Source organism: Orbicella faveolata, unplaced genomic scaffold (assembly GCF_042242905.1).
Source record: "Orbicella faveolata isolate gen_17 unplaced genomic scaffold, um_ofav_v1 contig_13, whole genome shotgun sequence".
In the NCBI taxonomy this organism is placed as follows: Eukaryota; Metazoa; Cnidaria; class Anthozoa; order Scleractinia; family Merulinidae; genus Orbicella; species Orbicella faveolata.
In genome coordinates this window covers 20247359-20274763 of record NW_028301540.1, presented here as the reverse complement: position 1 = coordinate 20274763, position 27405 = coordinate 20247359, and the positions used below count along the sequence as shown (strand labels likewise).

Sequence of the window (27405 nt, the reverse complement as noted above, 5' to 3'; positions counted from 1 at the left end):
AAAGATAATGATTAGTTGATTAAAACGACTAGAAAAAAAATTGGGTTGCTCGAGCTCGTTAGTGACCTATAGCCATTTTTCAACTGACAGAACTCAATATCAAGGCAAATCCGCCATGTTTTCAATGTGCGCGTGCACGAGCGCGCGGTAGAGACGCCATAAGTTTCTGTCTGCTTTATGTCACGCACCATCATAACTTCGAAATTCAAAATGCGCTGGTTTTCAAGTGAAGGGCGCTATCGAGCTAGAAAGTTGTAAACAGATATAACTTTAGGATAAAAACTTTGGTGGATCTTTAGTTTTTTTGGATGAATTTGATGACGTCACTAGGTCACGTAGACGTATCAAAAAGCCTGGGCCTCAGCACACTGAGACGAGGCGACCAAGCCCACTGCGAAACTCGTACAAACTGGATCGACTTCTCTAGCCTCCACCTCAAAACTTTCAAGCGGACGCATAAAAGACACGCAATGGCGAAGTCAGAAAGGAAAGTCGGTATTCCCGTCGATGGAAGTGAACACAGTGAGAAGGCTTGTGACTGTAAGTAGCGATAAATTAAGGTGAAGCTTTGCGTCGTTACAGTTCAAAGCAGTTTGATAGTCTATTCCATCAAGGACGGAGCACCGTGGAGATAGCGATGTTTGTCAGCTTGAAATTGAGTGATCAGAAGACTCAAATTGTTATAAGATTTATTCAAGCTGCGGTTTAAACTTATTGCCTAAGCTGTGATTTTTCAATCTCAGATAATTTTTGCGTCGTACACATTCCTTATATTGGAATCTATTCCAACGATGCACATGCAAATGTACATATGTTTTCACGTGATGGGCATGTGAAACCAGCTGAAACGAACTATGTAAACAAGAAGGTAAGAGAGCTTTCAACCGGGTAGTTCTGCTCTTCTGGTGAAAACTTAAAGTACTTCAGGGGTGGGCAAGGTTGGAATAGTGGATACAAGTCACAAATGCATGAAAAACTGACGCCAATTTGCTTTTACGAAAACAAATTGTCAAATTATCCACTGTCGCTTGTTGACACATTACATAAACAAGAAGATCTGTTAGATCTTATAACCGCGCTTTTAAAATTTAACTGTTTTGGTAGCGCTACAGTTGCAATGCAATGCACATTCCAAAGCAGTCCTTGTTGATTCTTTTCTTACTGTAGACGTCACATCACTTGATCAACACAAACTCTATTATTGCACCATCAGTCGTAGCCGTTGTCTCCCATGACGTAATGGTCTTAATTTGGAAATTTCTTCGGGATATGTATGAGCATGAAGATACGAACACTAAACTTTATCCCGACCGTAGATTGAAAACGTGACAGAAAATTGGCGTTACTTTCGATTCTCACCAAATTTGGACAGTGGGATGATCTCATCATTAGCCAATTACTGTAAAAACTCGTGTATAAGCCGCACTCGTATATAAGCCACACCCCCAACTTTCGAGCTTGATTTTGAAAAAAAGAAAAAAGGAAAAGAAAGTGATTACTTGTACATTGTAAGCTTGGTCAAATCTGATGCTGTGTATTTGCTGCGAGCTAAATAACTCTTGAAATACCTTTTACAAGCTATTCTTCAATGGAATTTCCGATATCCTCCTAAAGAGAGGCTCTTTTGACAAGATGTTGCTTTTATTGCTAAAGGCGATAGTGGAAAACGATGAAATTCAAACGGAAATCCGAGCAAAACAATCTCTGACCGATCGATGCAAAATGATTGCTTAGTAACCACGCAGTCATTTAAAGAGAGAGTCTGGACACAAGAGAAATACACACGCAAATAAATGGACTTGTAGATTATATTTTACAATACTAACTGATACATTTGTATCCGAAAGAGAAACGGGTACATGTGTTATCGATATTAAAAAGTTAACCTATCCTTACTTTTACGCAAAAACTATTTACATGTGCAAATTTGAAGTTCGTCTTATCAATCTTTGTCCAAAGTGAAAATGTTCTATCGTTCAGCTCAGTTAGAAACCATAAAAGTCCTCACTGTCACTTTCACCGAAAATGACCTCATAGAATTCAGGTGCAATTTCTGCTTGCTGTCGCTCGAAGTCATCTGCATAGTACAACTCTTCATCGCCGTCTAGTTCGTCGATGTCTATGAATGGATCCGAGTCAGACTCCTCTTCCCAGATTTTTTCATCTTCTGTACCGTCCATTGCGTTGGTGATACAGCACTTGCGAAACGACTTCGCAATCATTTCAGTTGGTATGTCATTCCAGGCATCACTGATCCATCTGCAGATCTCATCAAGCTCGACTTTCTGAATACGACCTCCGGCAGTAAAGGTGTGCTCTCCAGCCAACATCCATTCTTGCCACTTTGCCCTCATGCAGTCCTTGAAGGGTTTGTTGATAGATACATCCAATGGCTGAAGCATGCTGGTCATGCCACCAGGAATCACTACGGGCTCCGTATTTAGAGACCTCAAGGTACAGCGAATTGGTTTGGGTAAGTGGGCTCGGAACGAATCCCACACAAGCATGGACTTTTGCCTGCTGATGCCACCAACTTTACTCCAAACGGTCCGTAACCAGTCCTGCACGAGTGCTTCGTCCATCCAGCCCTTTGCCTGGCACCTGACAATAACCTCTTTGGGAAAGTTCCAGTTCTTAGGAAGTGTTTTCCGTTTAAACACAACGTAAGGTGGGAGTTTTGTTCCATCTCCGAGGCAGGTGAGCATAACAGCAAACCTATCCTTCTCATGACCTGTGCTTAGAAGTGGGACGCTCTTCACTCCTTTCTCTGCAACGGTACTGTTCGTTACAATGTCAAACGTAAGTGAGGTCTGGTCTGCATTACCAATGTATTTAAGATCAAAGTCATGCTCCTTCCGTTTAGCCATCACATAGCGCTGAAATTTGATCAACTTCTCTTCATAGTCTTGGGGAAGTTTCTGAGCAATTGTGGTCCGCCTTCTGATGGAGAAGCCACATCGGTCCATGAAACAATAACACCAGCATTTAGATGCCTTAAATTGTTCCAGTCCTAGCCTTTGCGCCACTGATTTTGCTTTAAGGCATATGACATTGGTGGATACGCCAGTGCCAGCTTTGCGTTTCTCCGTTATCCACGCAGTGACTTCTTTTTCAAGTTCAGGAAATGCAGCAGATCGACCACGTAGAGCTCGCTTGTTTCGTGGTGTTTTCAGCAGCTTTTCAGGTTGCGAGCGCCAGCGATGCACACAGCTTTCATCTATACTGAACTGCTTTCCAGCGGCACGATTTCCTTTTTCTACAGCATATGCAACAACTCGAAGTTTAAAAGACGCAGTGTACGATGCTCTGGGAGAACCCCTTCCTGACATGATGACAATAAACTGACAGTATGAAAACATGTGTTGAATGTTTTGACTCTTGCGCGGATCAAACAGAGTAAAATCTGATTGGTTTAAATAGACAATATACAGACAATCGGTTAACCATGTTCAAGTTGCGAATGACTTGATCCTTGTGTTTTCTTAGCACAAGTTTTTGTGACATTCCACGATCATAGAACTAATATACCTACAAAACTAAAATTATTTAGGATCCATGCTACATAGGTAACCGTATAAGCTGAGCATATTATCGAAAATTTGAATATAAAGTTCCTTGAGAATCAATGTCATGCAAAAAAAAAAAAAGGTTTATTTACAGCCACAAGCATGCGGCTTGGTTAGGTCACTTAGCAACGCCTCACAGATGCACTCTACTTTGATTGGCTAGCTAAAAACCGATAAGAAGCCTGGGCCGAGTCACGTAGATCAATCGAATTGAACGATCGAACGAACGATAAACAACATGGAAAAGTTCCATTTCACATCAGCTGTGCATGGATACCATGTTTATAAACATATATGGAAGCCTTCAATTGGTGAAAAACTTGTTGCTCGACGTGAGTTTAACAATCCTATGGATAAACACGCGGTGCAAGTTGTGAAGGACACCGAAACAGTCAGTCATTTGCCCCATGAGTTCTCACGAATAGCGTGGTATTTTCTTGCACATGGCGAAGAGATCAGTATTGAAGTGATCGGTCGCAGAAGGCATTGTAAGCAGCTTTGTGGAGGAATGGAGATTCCATGCCAGTTAGAGTTTAGCTGCGCAAAGGAACTACAAATGAATCGCTTGAAAGAACTACTCGCGAAGAAGATTGAGGTTTAAAACCTGAAGAGACAAAGGCTCCTTTAGGAGCCACCACTTCTATCAAAAGCAATGATCAACAACAGCAACAGGTTTCAAAATGTTGAATGTTTATTTACTTACATTTTTAAGTGCTATATCTGACCCCTAACTAGGCAATTAGCCCCCTCTGAAAGCAATGGTCTCGTATATAAGCCCAAAATTTCAGCAAAAAGGTGCGGCTTATACACGAGTTTTTACGGTACAGGCCATTTTTCCACTCTTTTCCTCATATCCCCCCCTCGGGAGAATTTTGTCAAGTTAGCTAATTTAGTATGCAAAGCCACCATGACGTCATCGCTTTAGGACTCTCTGGTGGTCGCCGTTGGCGAAATGTTTATTTGCTCAAAATTGGGGCAAAATCTTTCGGAGATGGAAGTCAGGACATTTGTAAGAATACAGAAAGTAATTTGGGACCAGTTGCTGGCTTCTAAGGGTGAATTTATGCGGAAGTAAGCTGTATTTTCGTTTTCGTGCCGAAAGCCACACGGTGAAATATTATCGGCTTGTTATGCTCTCCTGTTCTGTTTTTACTCTTGGTCTTTTATGTAGCACGCCAAGGCCATTCTTTCGTCTAAATCAGTTGAAAAAAGTTCGAAAAGGATATTCCCATTTAAGTTTAAGCTCTCAGGCGATAATTCTGGAGTTTTTTGGCCGAAACGTCGGCTTTGTTATGTTCGTGTTTTTCGGTTGCCATGGGCGACCGTGGCTTCCCTTGTTGGGTCAAGTCTAGGAAGTGAGGTCACAAAAAAATTCTACTTAATTCTGGTTTTGTTCGATTTTGCTGAAATCGATAAAGTCGGATTGTTAAGGAATAGATTTACCGTCTGCCGATGTGTGGTAGCTATTAACGCTAAAGTGATATATCGCTTCGAAGTCAGGGTTTTGAAGAGATTTTTTTTGCAACGTGTGGGTTCGGCGTGATTTTGTAATCGGAGGTTTTTGTTGACCCCGAAGGAAAAAATATCCGGAAAAGATCATTTCATGGACGATTCAAACGAATATAAATATGTATATGTTCCGAGCTAAATTTCTGGTGAAAAAAAAAATTTTTTGACGAGCGCTGGGTTTTTAATTTTTTCCCGCGAAAGTCAGGACCTAAGATGAGTTAAATTAACAACAGCTTTCTTGACTCACGATTAAATTTAATTGTTTTTTTTCCCTTGAGAAAAGGGCTAGCAAAGAAGTCACGAGTCACATAATTCAAGAGTTGCGTTATCCACGGCTATCTTTAGTATGGTGGTTATTTCCCTACCAATGACATAATCCTTGCGTGTTCTGACAAGTTCTTTGCTTCGCTTGCAAATTTTTAATTTTCCTTCCGATTTATGACCTCGCTGTGATGAAACAGCCAAAGAATTTCCATCATTTGCCTAAACCACAAGAAATACTGGCAAAATTGGAAATAAATTAATGACCGTCGCTTTTGGCGAAATAAACTTGCAAAGTAAACACGATCTTATTTGTCACCTATCGAAAGTGAAAGCTGCAACTTCAACGCATTCCATGGCTGACGTAATACCTTTTTTAGCGTATTTATTATTCCGTTTGAATCCAACGCTTCGATAAAACCAAAAGAAGATATATATTACCCACAACAAAGAAAACAATATCCGTAAAATTGTCCGGGTATTAATGTTTTAACAGCTTTTACTGAATAAACATCACATGTTGCGTGACTCAAAATTTGGCCGAGAGGAAGTTTGGGTCTGGTCACCGACAAAAAAAAAAAATAATAAAAAATAAACCAAGGGTAGATTATGAACCGCGCTCGGCCCATGGCCACGCGGTTAATTATCAATTCATGAGTCTGTCTGCTTATTGACAATGAAAATTAGCCAATGAGCACGTGAGAATTTCTGCAGTTATCGTAAAATCTGCGACAGATAGTGAGTAGCGTAGCAGTGTGCCCTTGTTAACAAAATGACGGCCACCTCTTTATGTTTTCGAAGTGTCTGTGAAGAGGATTTAGATAAAGTTTTGAATGACTAGTAGATTAATACTAAAACAATTAGATTGTTTGCTCTCACTATCTATGCATGATGGTTGACTCGGGCCGTGCCCTTGTCAAGAATCACGTGATAGAAATCTCAAGCTCATAATCTAATCATTTAATAGATCACGGATGACGTCAGAATGTGGCAAGGTAAGAGGGAAAAAAAGGGACACGAGCCATTAGGCCCAGGGGGGTACTTGATCCATGTCTGGGTATAAGGGTACCGCCAAGGGTTTGAAATCCTGACCCTGTTTAGGAGAAAAATACTCGAAAATCCCTATCCTGTGTTGGACCACACACTCTATTTTAAGGCCCTGTTTAGGACAAGGGACAAAATATACACTTCCTTGTTTTACTTGAACTATACAAAAGGCCATCAAGCTTGGTGCTTCTGCAGCAGACTCCTCCCGCCAGATCGCTTCCCTCGCTGACTCGCTCTTTTCTGCTCGCGCATGAGACTTAAAAAAGGTGAGCCTGCTCGCAGGCTTAACTTGTACAGATCATGTAACCACATCCTGCTTAGGACAGGTTCAGACCCTGTTTAGGACAGAGGCAAGTAAAATTGTATTCCCTATTCAGGACAGCGAGGCCGAAAAAGCCATATCCTGTCCAGCCGCACATCCCCTTATAGGCCAAATAAGGGAGTACTCCCCCCAGGCCTTTAGGCAAGTGTGTCACTGATGTTCTTACCACATTTTGAGATCTTCTGTGATCTATTACTGAACAGACACACAACAACATGGTATCTATCTGTTTTATATAATTTACAGAAATGTGCGAAACAAAATGTTAATGATGTTATTTATGCGTCTGTGCTTCAAAATTTGAGAATACTCGACTGACTTATTATACAAAACAGTCTTCAGTACCATTGTTTCAAGATGTTCTAAGGTCGTAAGTCAGGCTGTAGCTACGGTGTTGATCATTTTTGGTGCGCAGCGGTTCAAAAAATAGCATCTGTGATATGTACTTGCTAATAGATGCATGTCTCAAAGAAATACCATGAAACTGTAACGGTACTGAACAAAATATTCGTCACTTTTCAAATAGCCTAGATGTAATGCATTTGCTGTAGCCTCCATTCAAATTTCCACATTTAACTGCCAACTTTCCAACAGAGTGGGTTCATTGTCATGCATTAAAAAATAAAATCAAAAACCATTCAGTGGATAAAGTCAAGAAATTGTGATATTTGTAGATGATAAATCGTACGTTGTCCCAAAGTTGAGATATTCGTCAAAATGTTCTGTGCAAAATTATAGAGCCTAGTATGGAGCTGCCACGTTGGAGGACCTCCTTAGTCCTCCAATATGGCGGCCAGAAAATTAATTGACAGTGTAAACATCTGGAACTTACTTTGGCTATCTAGTCAACTGATTATCTGAACTGAACCAAAAAACATTTACACAAGCACTTTTCCTAATACATTAACTCCTTTAACTAAAGTGGCTAAAAATCACGAGATAAGTGTATATTTTTCAACAAACGTGATCTTAGCTTTATGTCATGCACCCCTAAACTTTGAAATTCAAAATGCGCTGGTTTCCAAATGAAGGACACTATTGAGCTGGAAAGTTGTAAACTGATATAAATTTAGTACCTCTTATGCCTGATGAGGAGAAAACCTTTAGTGGCTCTTAAGTTTTGGATTTGAGAATTTCATGATGTCACATGAACACACTCTATTTTACCAGCCAGTCATTTAAGTTGCCTGATGAGTGTGGTTCTTATAATTTTTGGACCATATGAAAAAAACTGTCACAATAAAACGGTGATTACTCCTCAAGCCTGAACTTTCGTTCATAATTCATAATTGTATAGTCTGGAAATACTGTACTAAGCTCTGAATGGATAGTACTTCTAATAGTACACATGTACCTGAGGGATGGCTTGTACCATGTTCGTCTGTTGCATGAGAATCAAATAACTTATAACTCCCGTTATCAGTATGTTAGATAGCCCTGTCTTTAGACATACTGTACTGATGTCCCTCAATTACTGAATCACAATGATTTAGATTACCAGTGCAGCTTTCACTATAATTAAGCTGGTAAATTATTGTTCTTGGACATATATTGAGCTCCAATCATTGATGGTAAATTCTGTTTACATTTAATACACCTGCCCTGTACATTGTGACAGTGTTGAATACAATTGATTACCATCTCCATAATTTGTACCAGGTCATTACAGCTATGCCCGGGCAGCTATGTATTCCTTTTATCTTTCATAAATCAAAGCACTTTGATCATGTGGTGCCTTGATTGTTAAAGTAGGATCAATACAATGTATAGGAAGCCCAGGATTTGTTTCAATGGCTTCAATGCCATTATACAGAATAGCACAATAACCTCTGTGGGCTTGCATTCTTGTATACACTTGATGATGTATTACAGCTATGCAAAGACAGATATTTGCCCAAAGACTCTACAACTCGACGATTTTTTGATTTGTTGTTGACCTTGTAGAATACCATTTCTTTATCTTCTTTTGTACAAACTTGACACTGTCATTATTGCTCCTCAGTGCAATCAAAACTAAAAATTGTAACCATTCAATAAACAAAGTCAAGAATCTGGGATATGATAGATGATTGATATATAAACAACCTTCCCAAGAATTTTTTTGCAGTTTTTCATTCACATGTTATCAAAAGAAGTGTTCACCAAAATATATACAGCTTTGCAAGGGCCACAAATATGGCAGCTGTAAAGCAACAGAAACATCTGTCATTGAGTTTTGCAATTGAAACGAAAAGTTATTGCTCTAGAGTTCTGACACATTGAAATTAATACTTCTTCTAGTGCAAAAATTGGTTAGTTAGCAAAAACTAAAGCGACAACTCATCTTTTGACCTACGAGACAGCCTTCTTGGGCTGGCATTTAATGTCATGCAACCCAAAAGCTTGGAAACTCAAACATGCACTATTACAAAAGGAAGAACCTTGTCAAGCTAACACGTTATAAAACGTCAAGTTCCCAAAGGGTCTTATATCTGATAAAACTAAAACCTCCGAAGAAAAAGTAATTTTTAAAAAAGTATGACTATGTCACATGAAGACCAAGAATAGATCACATTCATCTGACACCATGTTACTGTAAATCCTCAAAGTAGTGCCCCTCCTCGAATAAGCACCCCCTTCGAATAAGTACCCCTCTTATTGGCCAAAATTTAAAATAAGCACCCCCCTCCCCTTCCCCCATTTTGTGGACAAGTACTGAGCCAGCAAAGGATGTATAGTTTTTGTCTTGTAATGTGTTTGTGAACACGTTGAACACTTTATCTACTAACGGTGCCATGATTAAAACTTTAGGATCAGCTGTGATAAGGCATCCTTCTCTTCCTTGACTGGTATTGTTCAATTGATGTCCCCATACTTGCAGTTAATATTGTCATGTAGTTAACAAACAGCTCCAGTACATGTAAGTTCAGCAGTTTGACTGCTTTCACAGCTGCTCAAAATGACTGCACAGTACAAGTACATGTATACAATTTATGTGATAACAGTAGAGTCCAATAACTGACACTCGTTTGTGTAAAGAAGGTGAGTGCTTGGGAAAGCGCATACTTCTCCCATGCAATCCACATTGAACACGAGCAGAGCCTGGATAAGTTGATGGCTTTGGTGAGTATACGAAATCTTTTATTGCTGAAGAAATTTTCTCACGAAGGTCTAAGTGAAATAACAAAGAGTACAAGTTCTCGAGGGCTGTGCAGAAAGAAAGATAATATGTAACAAAAACGAGGCAAAGCAATTTAGAAATGGAAAATAACTTACCTTGGAAACTGCAACCAACTCACGACAGCTGTGGAAAAATATTACATGTACTCAAAACAACAATGGCCACCGTGTATCGAACGCTGACGTCATATAAGCCTACTCAATTCCTCCTAGAGGACCTCGCAATACGCGACATGTAGACAAACAAATTCCGCCGACGGTAGCATAGTGGAGGCTGAAGCCCCCACAAATATCTCTTCCTTTTAGCATCGACTTCTACATCATGGAGGCCATCGTGGAAAGAAGGTTGAGCCTTTATTACTTGTCTGCGGTATTGCTTGCCCATTGCACGTGACTGAGCTTTGACAGGAAATACAAGGATAATTTTCTTGTTGGCTTTCGCCTGACTAATATCCCTACCAGTGACATCTCATAATCCATCTTAATCCTAGCCCTCAAGGTGATTCCTCTGAATTGCATTGTAAACGTGTTCCATCACTGTCAGTTGGGTGTGAACATCGCAAAGCTATATATTTGTTTCAGGTAACCCCTTGCTCTCTTTGTGGTACCATTCTCTTTAGAACAAAACTAATTTACTCTAAACGCATGTGTAGATTAGTTAGCGTTTGTGGCTTCTATGTTAGGTGGAGGATACATTGCATACGGAATCACGCAGAAATGTTGAGTGGTTTTCCTTATGGTAGAACTCAACATGTAGGACGCATGCGTTCTAGCATCGTTAGTGTTATACACTATCTTTCCACAGGGTATTTTTTATGTCATGTCATGTGACCAAGGACAGCAGTCCTTTTTCAGGAACGTTACTGTGGCTGCATAGGTTTTAGAATTACACACAGGTCAGTTCAACAAATATCATCTGCTGTTTCCAATCTACAATAGTGTGTTTGTCAGGGTTCAAATGTATTGCTTCTCCTTAGTGGCTTGTTTATTTCTTGCCTTAATTGCGTCTGTAAGAGATGCCAAAAAGTTCCCAAGTTAGTGGCTTTAATACTCTGCAAATTGTAAATTTATGACAAAAGAAACCAGGAAAGTGCTCAGATATTACTGCAGACTCCATGGCACCTAATGAAAGCGCAAATTAATTTAATCAGTCTTTGAGGAGACTCATTCATATTGGCCAAGTAGCACTGTTTATCTTCAATACTTTTCATTGAAATGCTTCTCAGCCATCAATATCGTTGTGTGTTAATTTTGAATTGTTTTCTTGTTAACAACAAAGGTGGCAACAGAAAAGGAAAGTGGTATTTCGTGACTATTTGATAATTAAATTATTTCTTGTTCATCAGTGATAAAAAAGTTTGGATTTTTAGCAAAACAACATCGTTTCTGTTCCGTTTCTCCATCACTACATCAGATATTTAACTTTCTTTCATTTATCTCCAAAAACCAATCACATCTACGGTGTGTTTTGGAGAAAACAAGGGTTTCATATTACATGCCTTTGTGAGGAAAACAAAAGTATCAAGTTACAAAGTTGGTGCGAAGAGCTAAATTATTACGTTTGCTGCTTCAACGTATTATTGAATTTAAAATGAATGAAAATCAACGTAAAACACCAGTAGTAATTTGTACGTAATTTTTGGACCTTGGATGCAAATACAACCTTGAAACATACACACTGCTAAGGGGAAAAGCCCTAGCAGACTACCAAGGTAGACACAAACTGGAAGTGAACAGAGAATGGGTGAGTACTTATGGGACTACCGTGCCAGAGCTATCAATTACGCTCTGCACTATCTGAGATTGTCTCGCTAGTTTTCATTGAATAATTTTGGTGTACAAATTATCCCCTTTAAGTGCCTATGAAGTAAAAAATAATTGCAGCTTATTTGAAAGGCTTTTCAAAGTGAAGAAGAAAGGGGTTTTCATTTTTGGAATTTCTTTTTTCGTTTTAGAGATATTCACGTGTTTGTATTATGCAAGGGAGGAAAGTGATGATGTCATAAATAGTTCCACTTAAACAATAAGATACTGAATCAAGAATATCTCCAGAAATATTATAGCAGTGTTCTTCAAACCTGGCACCAGAAATGTACATCACAAAAGAAACAGAGTGACACTTACTATGTTGTTGCTATAGCAACACTCTTGGCTCCAGTCTCTTTATGTGAAAAACCAAATATCCCCATTTGCAACTTTTAAAGTGGGACAGAGGATCTTGCTCAGAACACACAAGGTTCCCATATTGTCTTAACTCTCCCCATCAGATCGTTGGGAGTGAATGATCCTTGTTTAAGATAAAATCTGGCAATTTTATTCTTAATTAAAACAGGACCAGTGGCATAACTGTTTTCATGGCAATGGCACAACGGGTGTCACTTTGTTTCTGTTGTGATGTGCATTTCTGGTGCCAAGTTTAAAGAACACGGCTTTAATATTTCCAGAGATATTCTTGATTGAGTGTTGTACTGTTTTAGTGGCACCACCTATGACGTCATCACTATATTGGCCAATTTGTAGCACAGACCATTGAAACTTGGTAGGCTAATAGTTCTACTGGAAACACACCTACGGTTATAAAAAATTCTGTTCCCATGGCAACTCACTCTTCCAGCCCCCACCCACTTGATTTCACTATGTTAGTGATTTTCAGGCCGAGAAATATTAAATGAGGCCACGAACTTGAGCTAAGATATTTACATGCTTGCTGGATCATGCATATGAGGCACCATTAATAGCTAATATCAAAATGGAATGCCAAAGGTGGCTAGAAAAGTCTTTATTATTGGGGAAGTCTGGAACCCAGTATGTTGCTATGATAACAAAATTGTTAAGCTGGTATTGTGGAGCATATTTAGTAGAATCTTACTTCAAAGAATCAAACATTTTTGATACAAATTGGCTGAGATATCTTCATCATGTTTGATTGAAATTTGGCTAATTTGCATATTTTAAAAACTTGAGTATCTCCAGAAATGAAAAGAGATATTTGAAAATAGTACACAGCATTTTTTGTTTTGTTTCCCCAGAAACGAAATGGTATTGTTTTCAGTTCAGGGGTGAACTATTTATATAGTGATTTGTAATATCCAATCAGAGTAAAGTTCGTAATTGTTCACGTAAATACGCAAAATTTCAGCCAAAACTCAGTGCGTCGCAACAAAATGTGTCATTTGCAACATTTCAGTGAAACTCTCGTTTCTCTGTATTATCTTACACAAGAAAACTGCGAACTGGACTTGATAGTGATAGTGAAAAAGAAATATATTTTCGAAGTAGAGACACCGCCACACCACTTGATTTGTCCACCAATGCGATATTTTGAGCTGATGGAGGCAGTTAGTTTTGTTTAGTTCAACAAAGAAATGGTACTGTTTTCCGTTTCAGAGTGATTTATTATTATTTTATGCTTGTAATTCACAAGGTAAACATGTTCAGCAAAAATAACATCTCGAAACTAAATTTTATTATGTGTCTTGGAAAGAAAAGGAAATTAAAATGTCATACAGGTAGAAATAACGGGCGACTTAAATGTTCCTAAGTCTTACTGAAACGATGTATTCTAGAGAAAAGGAGATATCTGTTTCCGTGCTTGATTTAAATGTGATGAAGATCACAACTACAGTGACATAATTTTGGTCAATCAGAACACTTGTCAGGAACTGGACAATCCCACCCTTTTCCATGGCTGTTTACTGGAAAAGAACATGCACTTGGTGCGTTTGGATGATATTACAGATACAATATATTGTGGAAGGTAACTACTTCATCATATTGTAATTTAATTAACGTTGGTATATTGCAAAATAGGCACAATATGGTTTTTTATGAGGTTTTCTTCATATTGTAGGTGTCGACATTTTCCAGATTTAGTTGAATTTCTAGAATTTTCTGACATAATTCCAGTAGCTTTACTTCTTAGAGCATGCTTTTGAAAATAAGAAAATTTGTATTTCAACATACCGCGGAATTTCAAGAGCTGGTTTCCATGAAAACACTGATACCATTTGTATTTTAGCTTCATAATATTCAAGCGAAAGTGGAGGAATAATTGCACAACTGTCGTCACACGAGGCATCCTTTTTGAAAAGAAAAATATACTGCGTCACTGACAACGAAACATAGAGTGCCACATCCATTCGAATGAAGGACTGCCTGGCACAGAAATGGGAAAAATTATGCGTCAAATGCTTTTGCCTCTAAGCTTTATTTAGCCTCACACACAACACTTTGAATTTCTGAAAAATTTGGCAGGGCTGTGCGGCCCGCTTCCCAAAGCATTTACCCTATTTAAGACCAAAGTCTGCGATTTTTCTAACCTATTTATGGCCTGACCCTTAAATTGATACCCTGTTTCAGACCTGCTGTAGTTCTCTAGTTCAGAATGATGTTAAAAGTATTGTGAATGGCTTTAGTTGCTGGTCTTATCGATAATAATGAAAAAAGTGGCTTCTAAAAAAAAAGCCTAATTCAAGACTAGAGTGCTAAAACCATACCCAGTTTGAGACCAAAATGACCAAAATTGATACTCTACTTCTGACTAAAATGTCTTTAAAAAATGTCCCTCTGATGCTGGACATACCTGTCTAGCTGATATATGGGAGCACCCTCGCCTCCCCTTGGGCAGAGTCAAAGTGAAGTATCACAGGTAAATACATTTTGAAGCACGTTGACTGTAGTATTTTATACATGTGTAGACAACTTAAATTAATTGGCCCTTTCTCTTTTACAATAGGTTCAGTACTAAACCTCACCTGGTCAAAAAACCCCAGGCTCTGACAACTGAGCAGATCAGTGCGGTGCAAAGTGGCGCATTAGCGCATATCCCCTTCACTTCTCATGCACAAGATATCAAAACCCCGGTCTTCCTCAGACTTTGAATACCTTTCCAGAAACGAAACACCATTTCTTTCTGAGAAATAGCTTCTTGTTTCTCATACAGACTACTTGTTGTTTTAAAATGGCTTAGATAGGCAAGGTGTGATTTTCGTCATAGTACCACTTTAAACTTTCAAAGCAGTTTCTTTTTCAAGATAAATCTTTGTGAAATTCATTTCTTAGCAAGCAAACATCCTTGTCATGTGCCATCTTCACTAATTACTGTCGGCTCAACTAAAGACGAGCAGTGTCATTTCAAACACACGTAACTGTTGTTTAAATTCTCACTGGAGGAAGCCATATGTCAATTTGTCCATTTTTGAAACACTATGTTGTGTATTAGTAGTAATTTATTTGGGCATCTTGGAAGATAAAAAAAGGTAAAGAAAGCATTGGTGAACTCTTGTTCAGAGACAATCTTGCCAAAAAGGAGTGTTTTCAATATTTAAGCTTATTAATAAATAATTTTCCAAAAATGAAAATTATACTGGGCAAACAGGCTAGTGATTGATGATTATTCCCGCCTGACACTTTTCACACTGAGTGGGTGAGCACTAATTTCCAGCACTGCTTGAGACGTTCCATTAGCCTGTGAGCAGGCTCACCTTTAAGTCACGCGTGCAAGCGGTAAAGAGCAAAGTGATCCGGTGTGAAGGAGTCTGGTGAAGAGGCGCTGAGAAAGTGAGCCTGCCTTGATCTCTGTAATTTTTTCATTTCTGCTTCGCCTGAGCGAAGTGAAATACATGTACCATTGGTCGAAAAGCGGGAAAGGTGAGAAAACTGTTAATCTATCATGTTTGATGAGGAGCGATTTAATAGATCCCCATGGAGTCGGTAATTTACTGCATGCTGTGACAATAAAAAATAAGTCGTCCACATTTGGAGTCAGAGGAAGAGTTAAGTGCACGTGTACTAATGTTTTAACAAATTTCTGGTCTATATCTGGATACAATTCCAACTAGCTAAAGAGGGAGCAGGAAATAGCAGTTGAAAGTATGTTAATGAATCAAGATGTACTTCTCGTGTTGCTGACTGCATATGGAAAGAGTTAAATACAGTCAACTCTCTCTGAATGGACACTCTATAAGATGGACACCTCTATAAGACGGACACCTTGTGCTGGTCCCGGCCGTTTGTCAGTCTTTTTTTCTATAACCAGACTCTCTATAAGATGGACACCTCCATAAGACGGACAACGGAGACTTTGAAATCGTCAACGGACACTTGTGAGGTGCTGAATGTGACAGCAAATTACGATTTAGGGAAGAATTCTTAATTACCAAGTATGCGACTCTTTAACACCAGATGTTTTAATAATTGACAGCTCTTATCTTGTCGGCGGAATACATACAGTCCAAGTTAAAATTTAATCAGTCATTGTCCCAGTCAAAAAATAACTTGGAGGTGACAACCATCAAATTGTATTGTAATGTAAAACAGTTATTTTCTTGCTTTCTTAGCTGAACTACAGCTTTTCCCACTGTTATTCCCTTACTGCTTCCTCTTGCTGCCGGTATTTCTTTCTTGATTCCTCTTTCTTTCTTTCGCAATGTGTTCACTTAACCATTTCACAGCTAGTGAGTTCCCTTTAAATGAATACTGGCAAGGCACTTCTAGACCATAACCACCACCTTGGTTAACTTTTACCACCTTTTTTTTTTTAGCAACAAGACGCATATCTGCGTAAACTTGGGCATCTTTCCTGGCATATCGAGCTGTAAACGCCAGGAAATCGACATGGTGAAGTCTTAGTTGTCTTTTGTCGATTGTTTTCATAGCTCTAGCATAGTGTTGTATATTGCCCACTGTCCCTTTTTTTAGGCCTGCTCTGTGGTCTGCATTTTTTAAAGTAAAGCAATGAAGGTTTTGGCAGTAAAATGCTAACTTTCAACCTATATGATTGCATTTTTCCATCTATGTGGCCAACAGGATTTTTAAAAAGTAGATAAAGTATTGCTTATTGAAATGAACTCAGATACTAAAATGTCATGTTTGTTCTATGGGTTAACGCTTTTCAACCCAGCTTGTTTCAGATATTGTTTTGAATGATTGCATTCTTTTGGTTATAGTATGATTTGGGAGAGTTTTTTAAAATGCCTATGAAGTAAAAAATAATTGCTGCTTATTTGAAAGGCTTTTCAAAGTATAGAAGAATGGCCTTTCCCTTTTTGGAATATCTTTTTGCGTTCTGGAGATATTTATATTATTTGTATTATGCAAATGAGGAAATTGATGACATCATAGGTGGTTCCACTTGAACAGTAAAACACTGAATCAAGAATATCTGTAGGAATATTGGAGCAGTGTTCTTCAAACTTGGCACCACAAATGAGCATCACAAAAGAAAGAGAATGACATCTTTTGTGTTGTTGCCATGGCAACACTTTTGGCTCCAGTCTCTTTGTGTGAAAAACCAAATATGCCAATTTGCGACCCTTCGAAAAGGGACAGAGGGTCTTGCTCGGAACACACATGATTCCCATATTGTTTTAACTCTCCCCATTAGATTGTTGGGAGTGGATGATCCTTGTTTATGATAAAATCTGGTAATGTTAGTTTTAATTAAAACAGGACCAGCGGCATAACTGTTGTCATGGCAATGGCACAACGGGTGTCATTTTGTTTCTTTTGTGATGTACATTTCTGGTGCCAAGTTTAAAGAACACTGCTTTAATATTTCTAGAGATATTCTTGATTGAGTGTCAAACTGTTTTAGTGAAACCACCTATGACGTCATCACTTATAATACAAAAATGTGAATATCTCTAAAACGAAAAAAGATATTCTTAAAAGGAAAACGCCATTTTTCTTTACTTTGAAAAGCCTTCCAAATCAGCTGCAATTATTTCTTACTTCATAGGCACTTTAAGAGTAAAGTAACTTTTCTTTTGCGGAGATTTTGGAAAATGTGTAGTTTCTTAAATTATCCACATCTCCCACACGGAAGGGATTTTTTCTAATCCCCCCACTCTAGAAATTCCAATTAAGCGTCATACATTTCCTTAAAGTTTTTGGCCTTTGAGACCACTGCCACCCTCAGGAATTTCCAATGCATTCTGTGGGGGAATATGGACATATTCTGGAACCACACAATGTCTTATTACTTTCTGGGGGTTAAAAGGGAAACTATAGCAAAGTTTGCAGGGATATCTTTTGCTAGCTTCATCTCCCCTTGCAAATGGTATTGTTTTTTGGAAAAAAGGGAACTTTGATTGAAATTGGTGTTTCGTGGGAATTTCTGTTTGTCAGTATGTTTAAGGAGTACTTCAAGCTTTTTGAATGAAGAACAATGTTTATTGAACAAATAATTACCAATAAATTCTGATCTATGTTTCTTGTGAATGTAAATGCTTATGTAAATGCTTGTTTGTTCAGTACAGATTATCAGTTGCCTGGATAGCTAAAGTAAGCTCCAGATGTTTACACTATTTTCCAGCCGCAATGTTGGCGTACCATGGAGGTACTCGTCTCTGTAAATTTGTGCGAAATATTTCGACGAATATCTGAGCTTGGGAAAACGCACAGAATTAAAAATTAGCGAAGTGTCATCTTTATTAATCTCCTATAACATCACAATTTCTTGATTTAATCCACTAAATGGATGTCGAATAAATTTTTTATTGCGTCAGGATTGCGTGACAGTGCAAGCCAAGAATTGTCTTGCTGGGGTCAATGTACATGTACATTAGTTTCTTTCAGCTTAAATGTACAATAATTCGCTACATGGGTTTCACTCTTGTAAAGACACATAGCTCTGTTACAAGAAAATAACGAGAAAATATCGTTTAGTTAGAGATTTTATCTTTATTATACTTAACGAAGTTTCTCGGTGCGTTTTACTTAGGTGTACTCGAACAGATACATTTGTAAACAAATTTTCTAACCTTTCTGCTCTTGTTGCTCAGACGTTCTTGAATTCGTGCTGGGATTCTACTTGGTTCACGATCATACGATGATGCTTGTGAAGATACTTTTTATCAAGTTGAAGAGTTGATAGCCCTGGTTGATGGCTCCTTTGGTATAACATGATTCTTGATAAATTCACTCACTTTTCACGACGACAACTTCTGTAAATTCCATGTGCTGTAAGCATGCACAGGTGATGCATGCGCTTTAGAGACCAGATGGCGATTTGTGACTGAATGCAAACAAAAATGAAGGGCAATTTTAAACTTGGGCTCCCTTTGGGATACGCCCAAGTAAAAATGACTTGGTGTGGCAAAAGACAGTCCTAAGTCATAAGATGGTTATGTTCCTGTTTGCAGAATGTACTGTTCACTGTTTGGACTCTAGTTAACCCGTTAACTATTGATTGTAATACGACAAAAGATTCAATTTTATAAATAATTTTCTTGTTCCAGTTTGTAGGTTTGGTTCAAGTAAATAACTTAAAACAAACTTTAAACAGACACATATTCACTGTGTACAGGTTCAGCATCTGTATTATCTTAAAATTCCTGAGGTCATGTTGCGTCGACTCTATAAGCTGGACACCTCTCTAAGACGGACAGCTGAGGCTGGTCCCGATGGTGTCCATCTTAGAGAGAGTTGACTGAATTACAAACGTATGTGACTGCAAATGGGCAACAAAACAACACAAAGATGTTTGCCTGTTTACCACCAAAGACCAGACTGCCAAAGCAAGATCATTTGGAATCATGTGCGAGTCCTTGCTAGACATAAACTCTTATGGTTTTTCTTCTGCAGAACTTTATCAACAATGGATATCACACCTGCAAATTGTTATGAAAAAGATCTACAATTTTCCCGAGATATCTGAGCTTCCAAAGTTAATACTTCCAGTGAAAATTAATTGGATTATTATACATTGAACTATCTCTTTTCTGATTGGCCGAAACCATATAGTGAATTTTTGAAATCAGCGCCTGTGACGTCATAACTGCAGATTATAAAATAATCATGTCAAGGACACTCAAGGTCACGGGTAATCATGTCATGTATGACTGCGGTGCATGATTTCTGAGGGTAATCATGTCAAGTTCGCACACTTTGTGTTGCTTGCCGTCAGTGTAGAAGCAAAAACATGATTTCCATTTTTTTTGTTCAGTGTATAATAAAACAATTATTAGAATCGGTTTTTGTGATATCCAGAATAATCAAGGTCTCGGTAAGGGTTATCAGCCTCAGCCTTCGGCTTTGGGTGTTATCCCCTACCTCGACCTTGATTATTCTGGATATCTTAAAAACCTTATCCAATAATTGTTTATTATTCTTTTTTGCGGTTTCTGTGATGGAAATAAAAAATTTGCAGAGATCAGAGCAGGCTCTATTTCTTGCCTCGCGGCTTTGCCACTCAATTTCGCGATCATGTCTGTGCCATGCGCGCTTGTGCTTCAATTTGAGCCTGAACATTCTATCTAATATCAAAATTTTTTGAGTTATTTTTTTTTACAAAAAAATACCTCTTAGTCGGTGCGTCGAGTATGTTACGGGTCAATGGGTGAGTGAGTGAGTGAGTGAGTGAGTGAGAGATGTATGTATGTCACACCAATCAGATTGGATCTACTATAAACAGCCAATCAAATTTCTTGTTATAAAGGTAAATGGTATGTGAGAAGATCTGATCCCGATAAAGTTCAGAACGGCCGTATTTATTCTTCTATAAAAGAGGAGGAAGTATTCATATATTGGGTTTACTTCAACATTTTCTGTGGGTTAGGCTGACGATTTTAGTTAAATGAACGAGATGAGCCTTGAGGTTTGAAACAGTTCATGAGTTCGTAGTATGCAAATGCAACGAGATATTTTTATTTTTAGTTAAAGGTAACTTGATACTTTTGTTTTTCACAAGGAGTAAATTTAATTAGAGGTCACGAATCGTCGCTTCTAGTTCTTAGGACATGTTTTAGAGGGGACGAGATTTAAGATTTGAAACAGTTCTAACATTTACAATAGTAAGTGCAGGTAACAATTGTTTTGTTCTTGTTCCATGCAAATATAACAAGATATTTTTGTTTTTTAGTTACAAAGTGTAATGTGACACTCTTGTTTTTCACAAGGGAGTAAATTCAATTAGAGCGGACGAATCGTCACCACTCTTTCCCATGAGATGTTTGCTATCTTTAGTAACAAATGGTAACTTAACACTTTTGTTTTTTATATGGGAGTAAATTCAATTAGAGCTGACAAGTTATCGGCTATTGTTTCCAGGATATTAAACAAAAAAGCTTTCATTTCTGGACGGTTTTTAAGTCTCTGCAGTAGCAGTTTAATAGTTTTATTTGATGACATTCATTTCAGTCTGATATTTTTTAAGGTAAAAAGTATGAAAACTGTTCAAATGTTCTTTGAAGACTGCGTGGCACCAAGTTAAAGTGCAATTTAATTAAATCAGACTTTCAACGTGTCAGAGGTTTTTTCTCTTTCTTTCTATTTTCAGTGAAGTTGTGTTGTGTTGTGTTGTGTGAAAAGGTAAACTTATGTCTCGTATAAAATGCGAAAAAGTCCCTAAGTTAACTTGAGTATTTTTGAGCAAAAATTCCTCTTGGGGGTTGGAAGGGTTATGTGATCAGTGAGTGAGGGAGTTATGTATGTGCGCGTGTCACACCGGGTTGTATCAAAGAACGAATCAAATTGCCTGTTAGAAAATAAGATGGTATCTACATTAATCTGGAGACATGTCAGATAACTGTAGTTTGTTCTGTCAAACATTTTATGGCTTACTATTTAGCTATCTTACCATGACCGATGTAACATTGCAACCAAAGAAAAAATGTCAAATTAACCAAATCATTACTGTACCATAAATGCTCCTACCTCCGACACTTCACACAAAAAAATAACTCTTGCACGCCTTGCGTGCCTATGTTTCTAGTATTGCCTTTGATAAACTTACTATCAGCCACTGCAAAATGTAACATGGACAAATGAAATAGTGCAGGTGATTAGGCATAAATAGGGTAAGATTGGCCTGTCATATCTTCTTAGCGAGCAAGGTGACCTATATTTTGTGTTGTATTTTCGAAACAGTGCATGGTAGGGAACCTTCAGGGAAAGTTTCAAAAAAAGTGTTCAACAACTTTACGTCAACAGGATGTTTTTTTTTGAGGGGGGGGGGGGGGGGAGGGGGATAGAGGAGTTGAGGCAAGTCAATTTTTGACCTTACAGAAGGCTTCCTTTTATTTTGTTCATAGTTGTGTGTGGTTTGTCATCTAACATCCAGGAATTTGACTGTGTGGTTGTGCAGTACTCTTTGAGTACAGCTTTTGGCCTTCAGCCTTGGTCGATGTTTAGAACTTGGGCAAAGTTTTAGCTGATACATGTACTTGAAATTAATAACACTTCTGCTAATGTTCCAGTTTTAAGTATGGTTGTATGATAGGATAATTTCACAGCTGAACATTGTTTGTCATATTTCTTTACAGGGTATTTAAAAAACATGCATCACGCAGAGGACACAGTGTTCATCATTCATGTTAGTGAGCTGACTCATTCTGGTTCAATTGGTAAGTCGCATATGAATGATTCATTCTTTCATGGTGACTAATATGCGTTTTTTCCTCTTGGGTTTGAGCAGTAACATTATTTACTTATTTAACCACAGTTGTTACAATTTCACATTCTGTTCATATAAACAGTGAAATATTATAGGTTGCTTTGTCAGCTGATATTAAGCCCAAGGTATCAAATAATAAAGTTTGTCCAATTAATAAATTGACGTCAGTTTTTCATGTGTCTGTCCTGCTAGTGATCATGTATTATTTTTGTCATAACATTGTCATGGATCCAGAGACTACTTTGACAAAATTATGTTAGGACACAATTCATTTTCAATAACAGGACAGATGAATGAAAAACTGATGTCAATTTGTTTTTTACAATAACAAGTTGTCAAATTGTCTGTGCTTGTTGACGCATTGCATAAATTATAAATTCATTTGTCTGTCCGCTTATTGACAATGAAAATTAGCCAATGATCACGTGAGAATTTCTGCAGTTATGGTACAAAACGTAATGGATCATTATGAAAATTGACTATAATTTCAAAGCCAAGGGCTTTTTTAGCTGATAGATCAGCAAATAAAACCGAAGAAACAGTTAACAGTATTCCCTAAATACCATGATGTAGCCCAACAGTACAATCAACAACCACTTAAGGTGACATTTTCCCCTCTTTCACTCCATCTCTGTTAGTAAGTGGATCTTTCATATGATGTTAATGCAGATCTACATGTACATTGTCTCTTATAAGTAGTATAAAGCATGTTAAGTTTTTCAGTCTCTGATTGAGCTACAGAATTAAAAATTCTGATTATTGAGAGGCAAGTCTCTTGAAATTTTGTGTAATGCAAGAGTGATAACTGAGACAACAACTTAAAGGGGAATGCAGAATGTATGTAAGTACATGTATGGTCCCTTGAAGGCCTTTGCTAATACTCTTTAGCAATGTTTGGAGTGGGCCAGCTGGCGTATACCATGATGCCTTCTGTGCTCAAAGTGTTTTGTAAATGAGGCAAAATGTAAATACCAACTATTGAAAACCCCAACCAATGTTCTTTACCTCACTGAACTTGATTTTGATTTTCAGTTCCATTTTTGACTCATTCTGTAGTACTCTGGCAAAACTATAGCAATTTTATAGGCAACACAAGTAAAGTCCTTGCTCCTTTCATCTTAAGCAACAAAATGCATTTGCTTCACTTCACAATAATATTTTTCAGAGTACAGCACTCTAGCCATGGGCACTGAGTGAGAATTAACTTTAAGATATCAGTGAAGTAATGGACCTTTTTAGCAAGATTACGGCCATTTTGAATTCTGTTGCTTCAAATAGCTTTTTGGGATGCTCAGGGGGCAAGTAAGAATGTATTTGCCTCCTGGGCATCCCATAATAGCTATTTGAAACAATAGAATTCCAAATGGCCGCCATATCACCGAAAAGGTCCACAATTCCTCATTGTTTAGAAGGTCTCTCTCTGTTTGTTGTTTGCGCTGGGTTAGCATTTACATTTACATGTCCTGGGTTATGTATTTGAACAGAAACCATCACCAAAGAAGATTGGGAAGCACATGTCAAAGATCACACAGAGAAAGTGAAGGAGGTCGAAGAGAAATACAAGAAAAAGTTGGGTGATGCAGGGGTATGTTTGACATGGTAAACAAGATACTTTTTGTCAGAACCACTTTACAGTGCATTTACTGAAATTGGAGCCACCCAGACAATGAAAACCAATCAGATGGCAGAACTGAAACAATAGAACCCAACATTTTCAAGTCCAGCCAAGCAAATGTCGGGTACAAAACAATGAAATCTCAATTGTTTGTTGTGATGCATACGAGACTACAGTGTCACTTATCAATAAATTGTCAAGCTCAAACCGTTAGTACTTTCATGTGCTTGAATTATCAATGTTAGATCCAGTAAGAATGTTGAGCTTGTTAAGCAACATAACGTAAATTATCTCAAGGATTCATACATAGGGCTTGACCATTTCTCCATTTCTTAAGTCAACTTTACTTAATATTTAGTCATTAGTCATTTTATTGCGTTCGAGAGAATGCAGTTCTAATCGCGTAATGCAGAAAAATTTGATATCTAAGAATCTATCTGGGGACACCAATTTGCCCCCCCCCCCCCCCAAAAAAAAATTCTTTAGGGCTGAATGATGTCATGTCTATGTTCGTCCATGTGCTTTGTTTCAAGTGTTGTGCAATATTGCGGACTTTCGAGTGTCGAGGAAGCTTATTGTGGACTGTAGCGGATACTGAAGTTGTTTATTTAAAGTTCGAAGTCAATGTTAATGGGATTCAAAAACCTTGCAGACATGTCTTCACGAAATGTGTACGACTTTTCGTATGAACAGAAAGCTGTAGTTTGGCTGCCTGTTGTGTACCCTCTTCTCTTTGACCGAAACCAATGCTGCTCTCTGCTGAATAAATCAAAGGAGGAAATGAGTTTCACTTCGCTGGTCTAGATTTGTGTGCACAAACTATGTAACGTAAACCCAACAAAATTGTCTACAAAGGAAATGAGTTCAACTCCCACAGGTTTGCCTTGGTACACCAACATGTCCTCCGTTTCATTGTTTTGGAAGTGGAAATGCCCTGTAGCTGTTACCCCAAAGCCAAGGCGATTCAAAGTCATGTTCGTAAACAAAATAATTGTCCTAGTTTTGGTACTAAAAGCACGTCGTCTCGCATACCAATAGAACAAACATGGTTGGTGTCGATTTACACGGTCAGTATAAAACACGCACTGGGGACTGCGGACTGCAGACTACAGACTACGGACTGGGTGTAAAACACAGACTTATGTGTAAAACGAGGACTAAGCATTACGGACTGGGCATAAACTGCACGCGGACTCAGGTATTGCCCCTGCTGAAGGGAGACCAATTTCATGCCTACCTAACAGCTCAGGCACAAAATGCTTTCCCTAGAATTTTTGTTTTTTTAACATACTAAGCCTACCAAAACTTGAACGCACTCTTTAATCTATGATTACTACTAGTTCATTAGATTCTATGTATAGTGTAATTAGGACCACTAGTTTGTCAGTGCTAACTGTTGTGTTGTTGTTGTTGTTCTTCTTCTTCTTCTTCTTCTTCCTCCTCCTCTTCTTCTTCTTCTTCCTCCTCCTCCTCCTCTTCCTCTTCCTCTTCCTCCTCCTCTTCCTCTTCCTCTTCCTCTTCCTCCTCCTCTTCCTCCTCCTCCTCCTCCTCCTCCTCTTCTTCTTCTTCTTCTTCTTCTTCTTCTTCTTCTTCTTCTTCTTCTTCTTCTTCTTCTTCTTCTTCTAATTGAATTACATGCTGCACTTTCTATGGGGTAGCTGCTTGGTTTAGGAAACATATGTAATGAAAATAAAGGTGAATGAGAGTGTCACTCATAAATATATAGCACCACAGTGAGTCACGGCTGTTTAAAAGAAACCCTTCAACTTTTGTTTTTGCCTGAGTGATTTTAAATGCTGAGACTGATAGTGTACAACGCGAAAAAATTTGTTTGAATTTTTGATGAAGATGTTATCTTAATACATCGATAACCCAGAAAGGGAGCTCAAACTCCGAAATGTACAGCTGCTGAGACAGTGAACGTGATAGTTTTTCCTAGAACTGTGTGGTGGATTTCACGGTTGGCTGCATTAATGACAACCAAAAGCTGTGTGAAAATAGGAACATGCAGAGACAACAGGAGCCAAATTTGTAAAAAAAGTGTCAAAATGTATTATTCTACGATTTTAAACAACGGTAAAGATGATATTTTGTGTGGCTGTATGTTCACAGTGGAAAATGGTCAATTTATCACGGTTGTAATTGCAAAATCTAAAGTAAAGTAACAATATTTTCTAACGCGAAAGTGCTAATGGGTTGAGCTTGATAATTCATTAACAGACACTCTAGTCACGAGCATCACAACGAACAAGTTGGGATTTCATTGTTTTGTACTGCACATTTGATCAGCTGGAATTGAAAATGTTGGAATCTCTGGTTTCAGTTCTGCCATCTGATTAGCTTTCATTGTCTGGGTGGGCCTGGTTTCAGTAAACGCACTGTAACAGTTGCACACAGGCTCTTTTATGTCCATCGTAAAATATTTGTGAGTAGGATTTCTTTCCACTCACTTAACCACTAAAGGTACCAGTAAGTTGTTAAGGTGGCTTAAAACAGTTTCCAGCCCTTAGATTTTGATGAGTCGTTATAACCACCCTTTATCACGTGATGTTACAATCATGGTATCAAAAGACTGTCCAATCATTGGTGAATGCGTTATAATTTTCGTGACACAATTGCTTACCACAGCAATTGTATGACCTGCTTAAAACATCCTTAATTACAGCTTTAGGGGCTCATAATTCAAAAACGGCATGGTGAATTTTTTTGATTATCAAATTTTGATAAGCGCGATAAGGTGCAACTTTTGGCAAAGTTCAAAAATTATGTACAAAGGGTTCACAGGCACCTTACATTTTTGAAAATTTAAGGTGGGAAATTGTCCTAGTAAGCAGAAACCGTCAAGATTAAAATGTCAGTTTTGATAATTTAGGCAAATGTCATGTTTTTCTTGATAACAAAAACTGTAGTTTGGTTATTTTGCTTGCAAACCTAATTATTCCTCACAACATCCAGAAGGCTTATGATTTTGTTTGCCACTTAGGTAAATCCTGTTTCTTGTAGAGTTTTTGTACATAATTTTCTGAAGAGGGTGTTTGCCCACAAGAACGAACTCAGATGATGTGCGCATGGAAAGTCTCATGGGAACTTGTCCTAGGTAGCACATTTTTGCCAAGATAGATGTTTTGCAGAGTTGTAAGAAGCATATTGTCACCGATTCTGTTTTTTTTTTAAGGTGTCATTTGAGGTAAAGCTATGTGGTGGTAAACCTGGGGAGGCCATTTGTCAGGTCATCAAGGAATGTGAAGTTGACCTTGTGGTCATGGGAAGCCGTGGAATGGGTGCAATAAGACGCACTTTTGTTGGGAGTGTTAGTGATTATGTTCTTCATCATTCACACATTCCTACCATAATTTGCCCAAAGCATTGATTTTCTGTATTGCAGATAGTTGCCTGGCAGTGGTTCTAATATTTTATAACTGCTGAGGTGATCAAAGTGATTTGTTTATCGGTGGCACTCTGAGCCCAAAAACAGTCATGTAACATTGTGTAGAAAAGGCTTCGATTCTCTAATAAACGTATCAAATTTTAA

At 38.2% G+C, this 27405-nt stretch overlaps 1 protein-coding gene and 1 long non-coding RNA gene across 2 annotated transcripts; both read left to right on the top strand.

Moving 5' to 3' along the window:
- The first annotated feature begins 382 nt into the window (after positions 1-382).
- On the top strand, positions 383-27405 carry LOC110054024 (uncharacterized). The gene is made up of 4 exons (XM_020760356.2): positions 383-540; positions 22128-22208; positions 23743-23843; positions 27049-27405. Exons 1-4 carry the CDS (start codon positions 471-473, stop codon positions 27241-27243), a joined length of 447 nt encoding a protein of 148 aa, XP_020616015.1. The 5' UTR covers positions 383-470; the 3' UTR covers positions 27244-27405.
- LOC149115523 (uncharacterized) lies at positions 547-21545 on the top strand. Its single transcript, XR_016206069.1, has 2 exons — positions 547-868; positions 20763-21545. It is a non-coding gene; the product is annotated as an uncharacterized LOC149115523 (long non-coding RNA).

What these genes read in the sequence shown, in the direction of transcription:
- LOC110054024 (XM_020760356.2), top strand. Translation starts at nt 471, where the DNA reads ATGGCGAAGTCAGAAAGGAAAGTCGGTATTCCCGTCGATGGAAGTGAA. An exon ending in CAGTGAGAAGGCTTGTGACT is followed by an intron (nt 541 to 22,127) that starts GTAAGTAGCGAT and finishes ATTTCTTTACAG; the next exon opens with GGTATTTAAAAAACATGCAT. An exon ending in AAAAGTTGGGTGATGCAGGG is followed by an intron (nt 23,844 to 27,048) that starts GTATGTTTGACA and finishes TTTTTTTTTAAG; the next exon opens with GTGTCATTTGAGGTAAAGCT.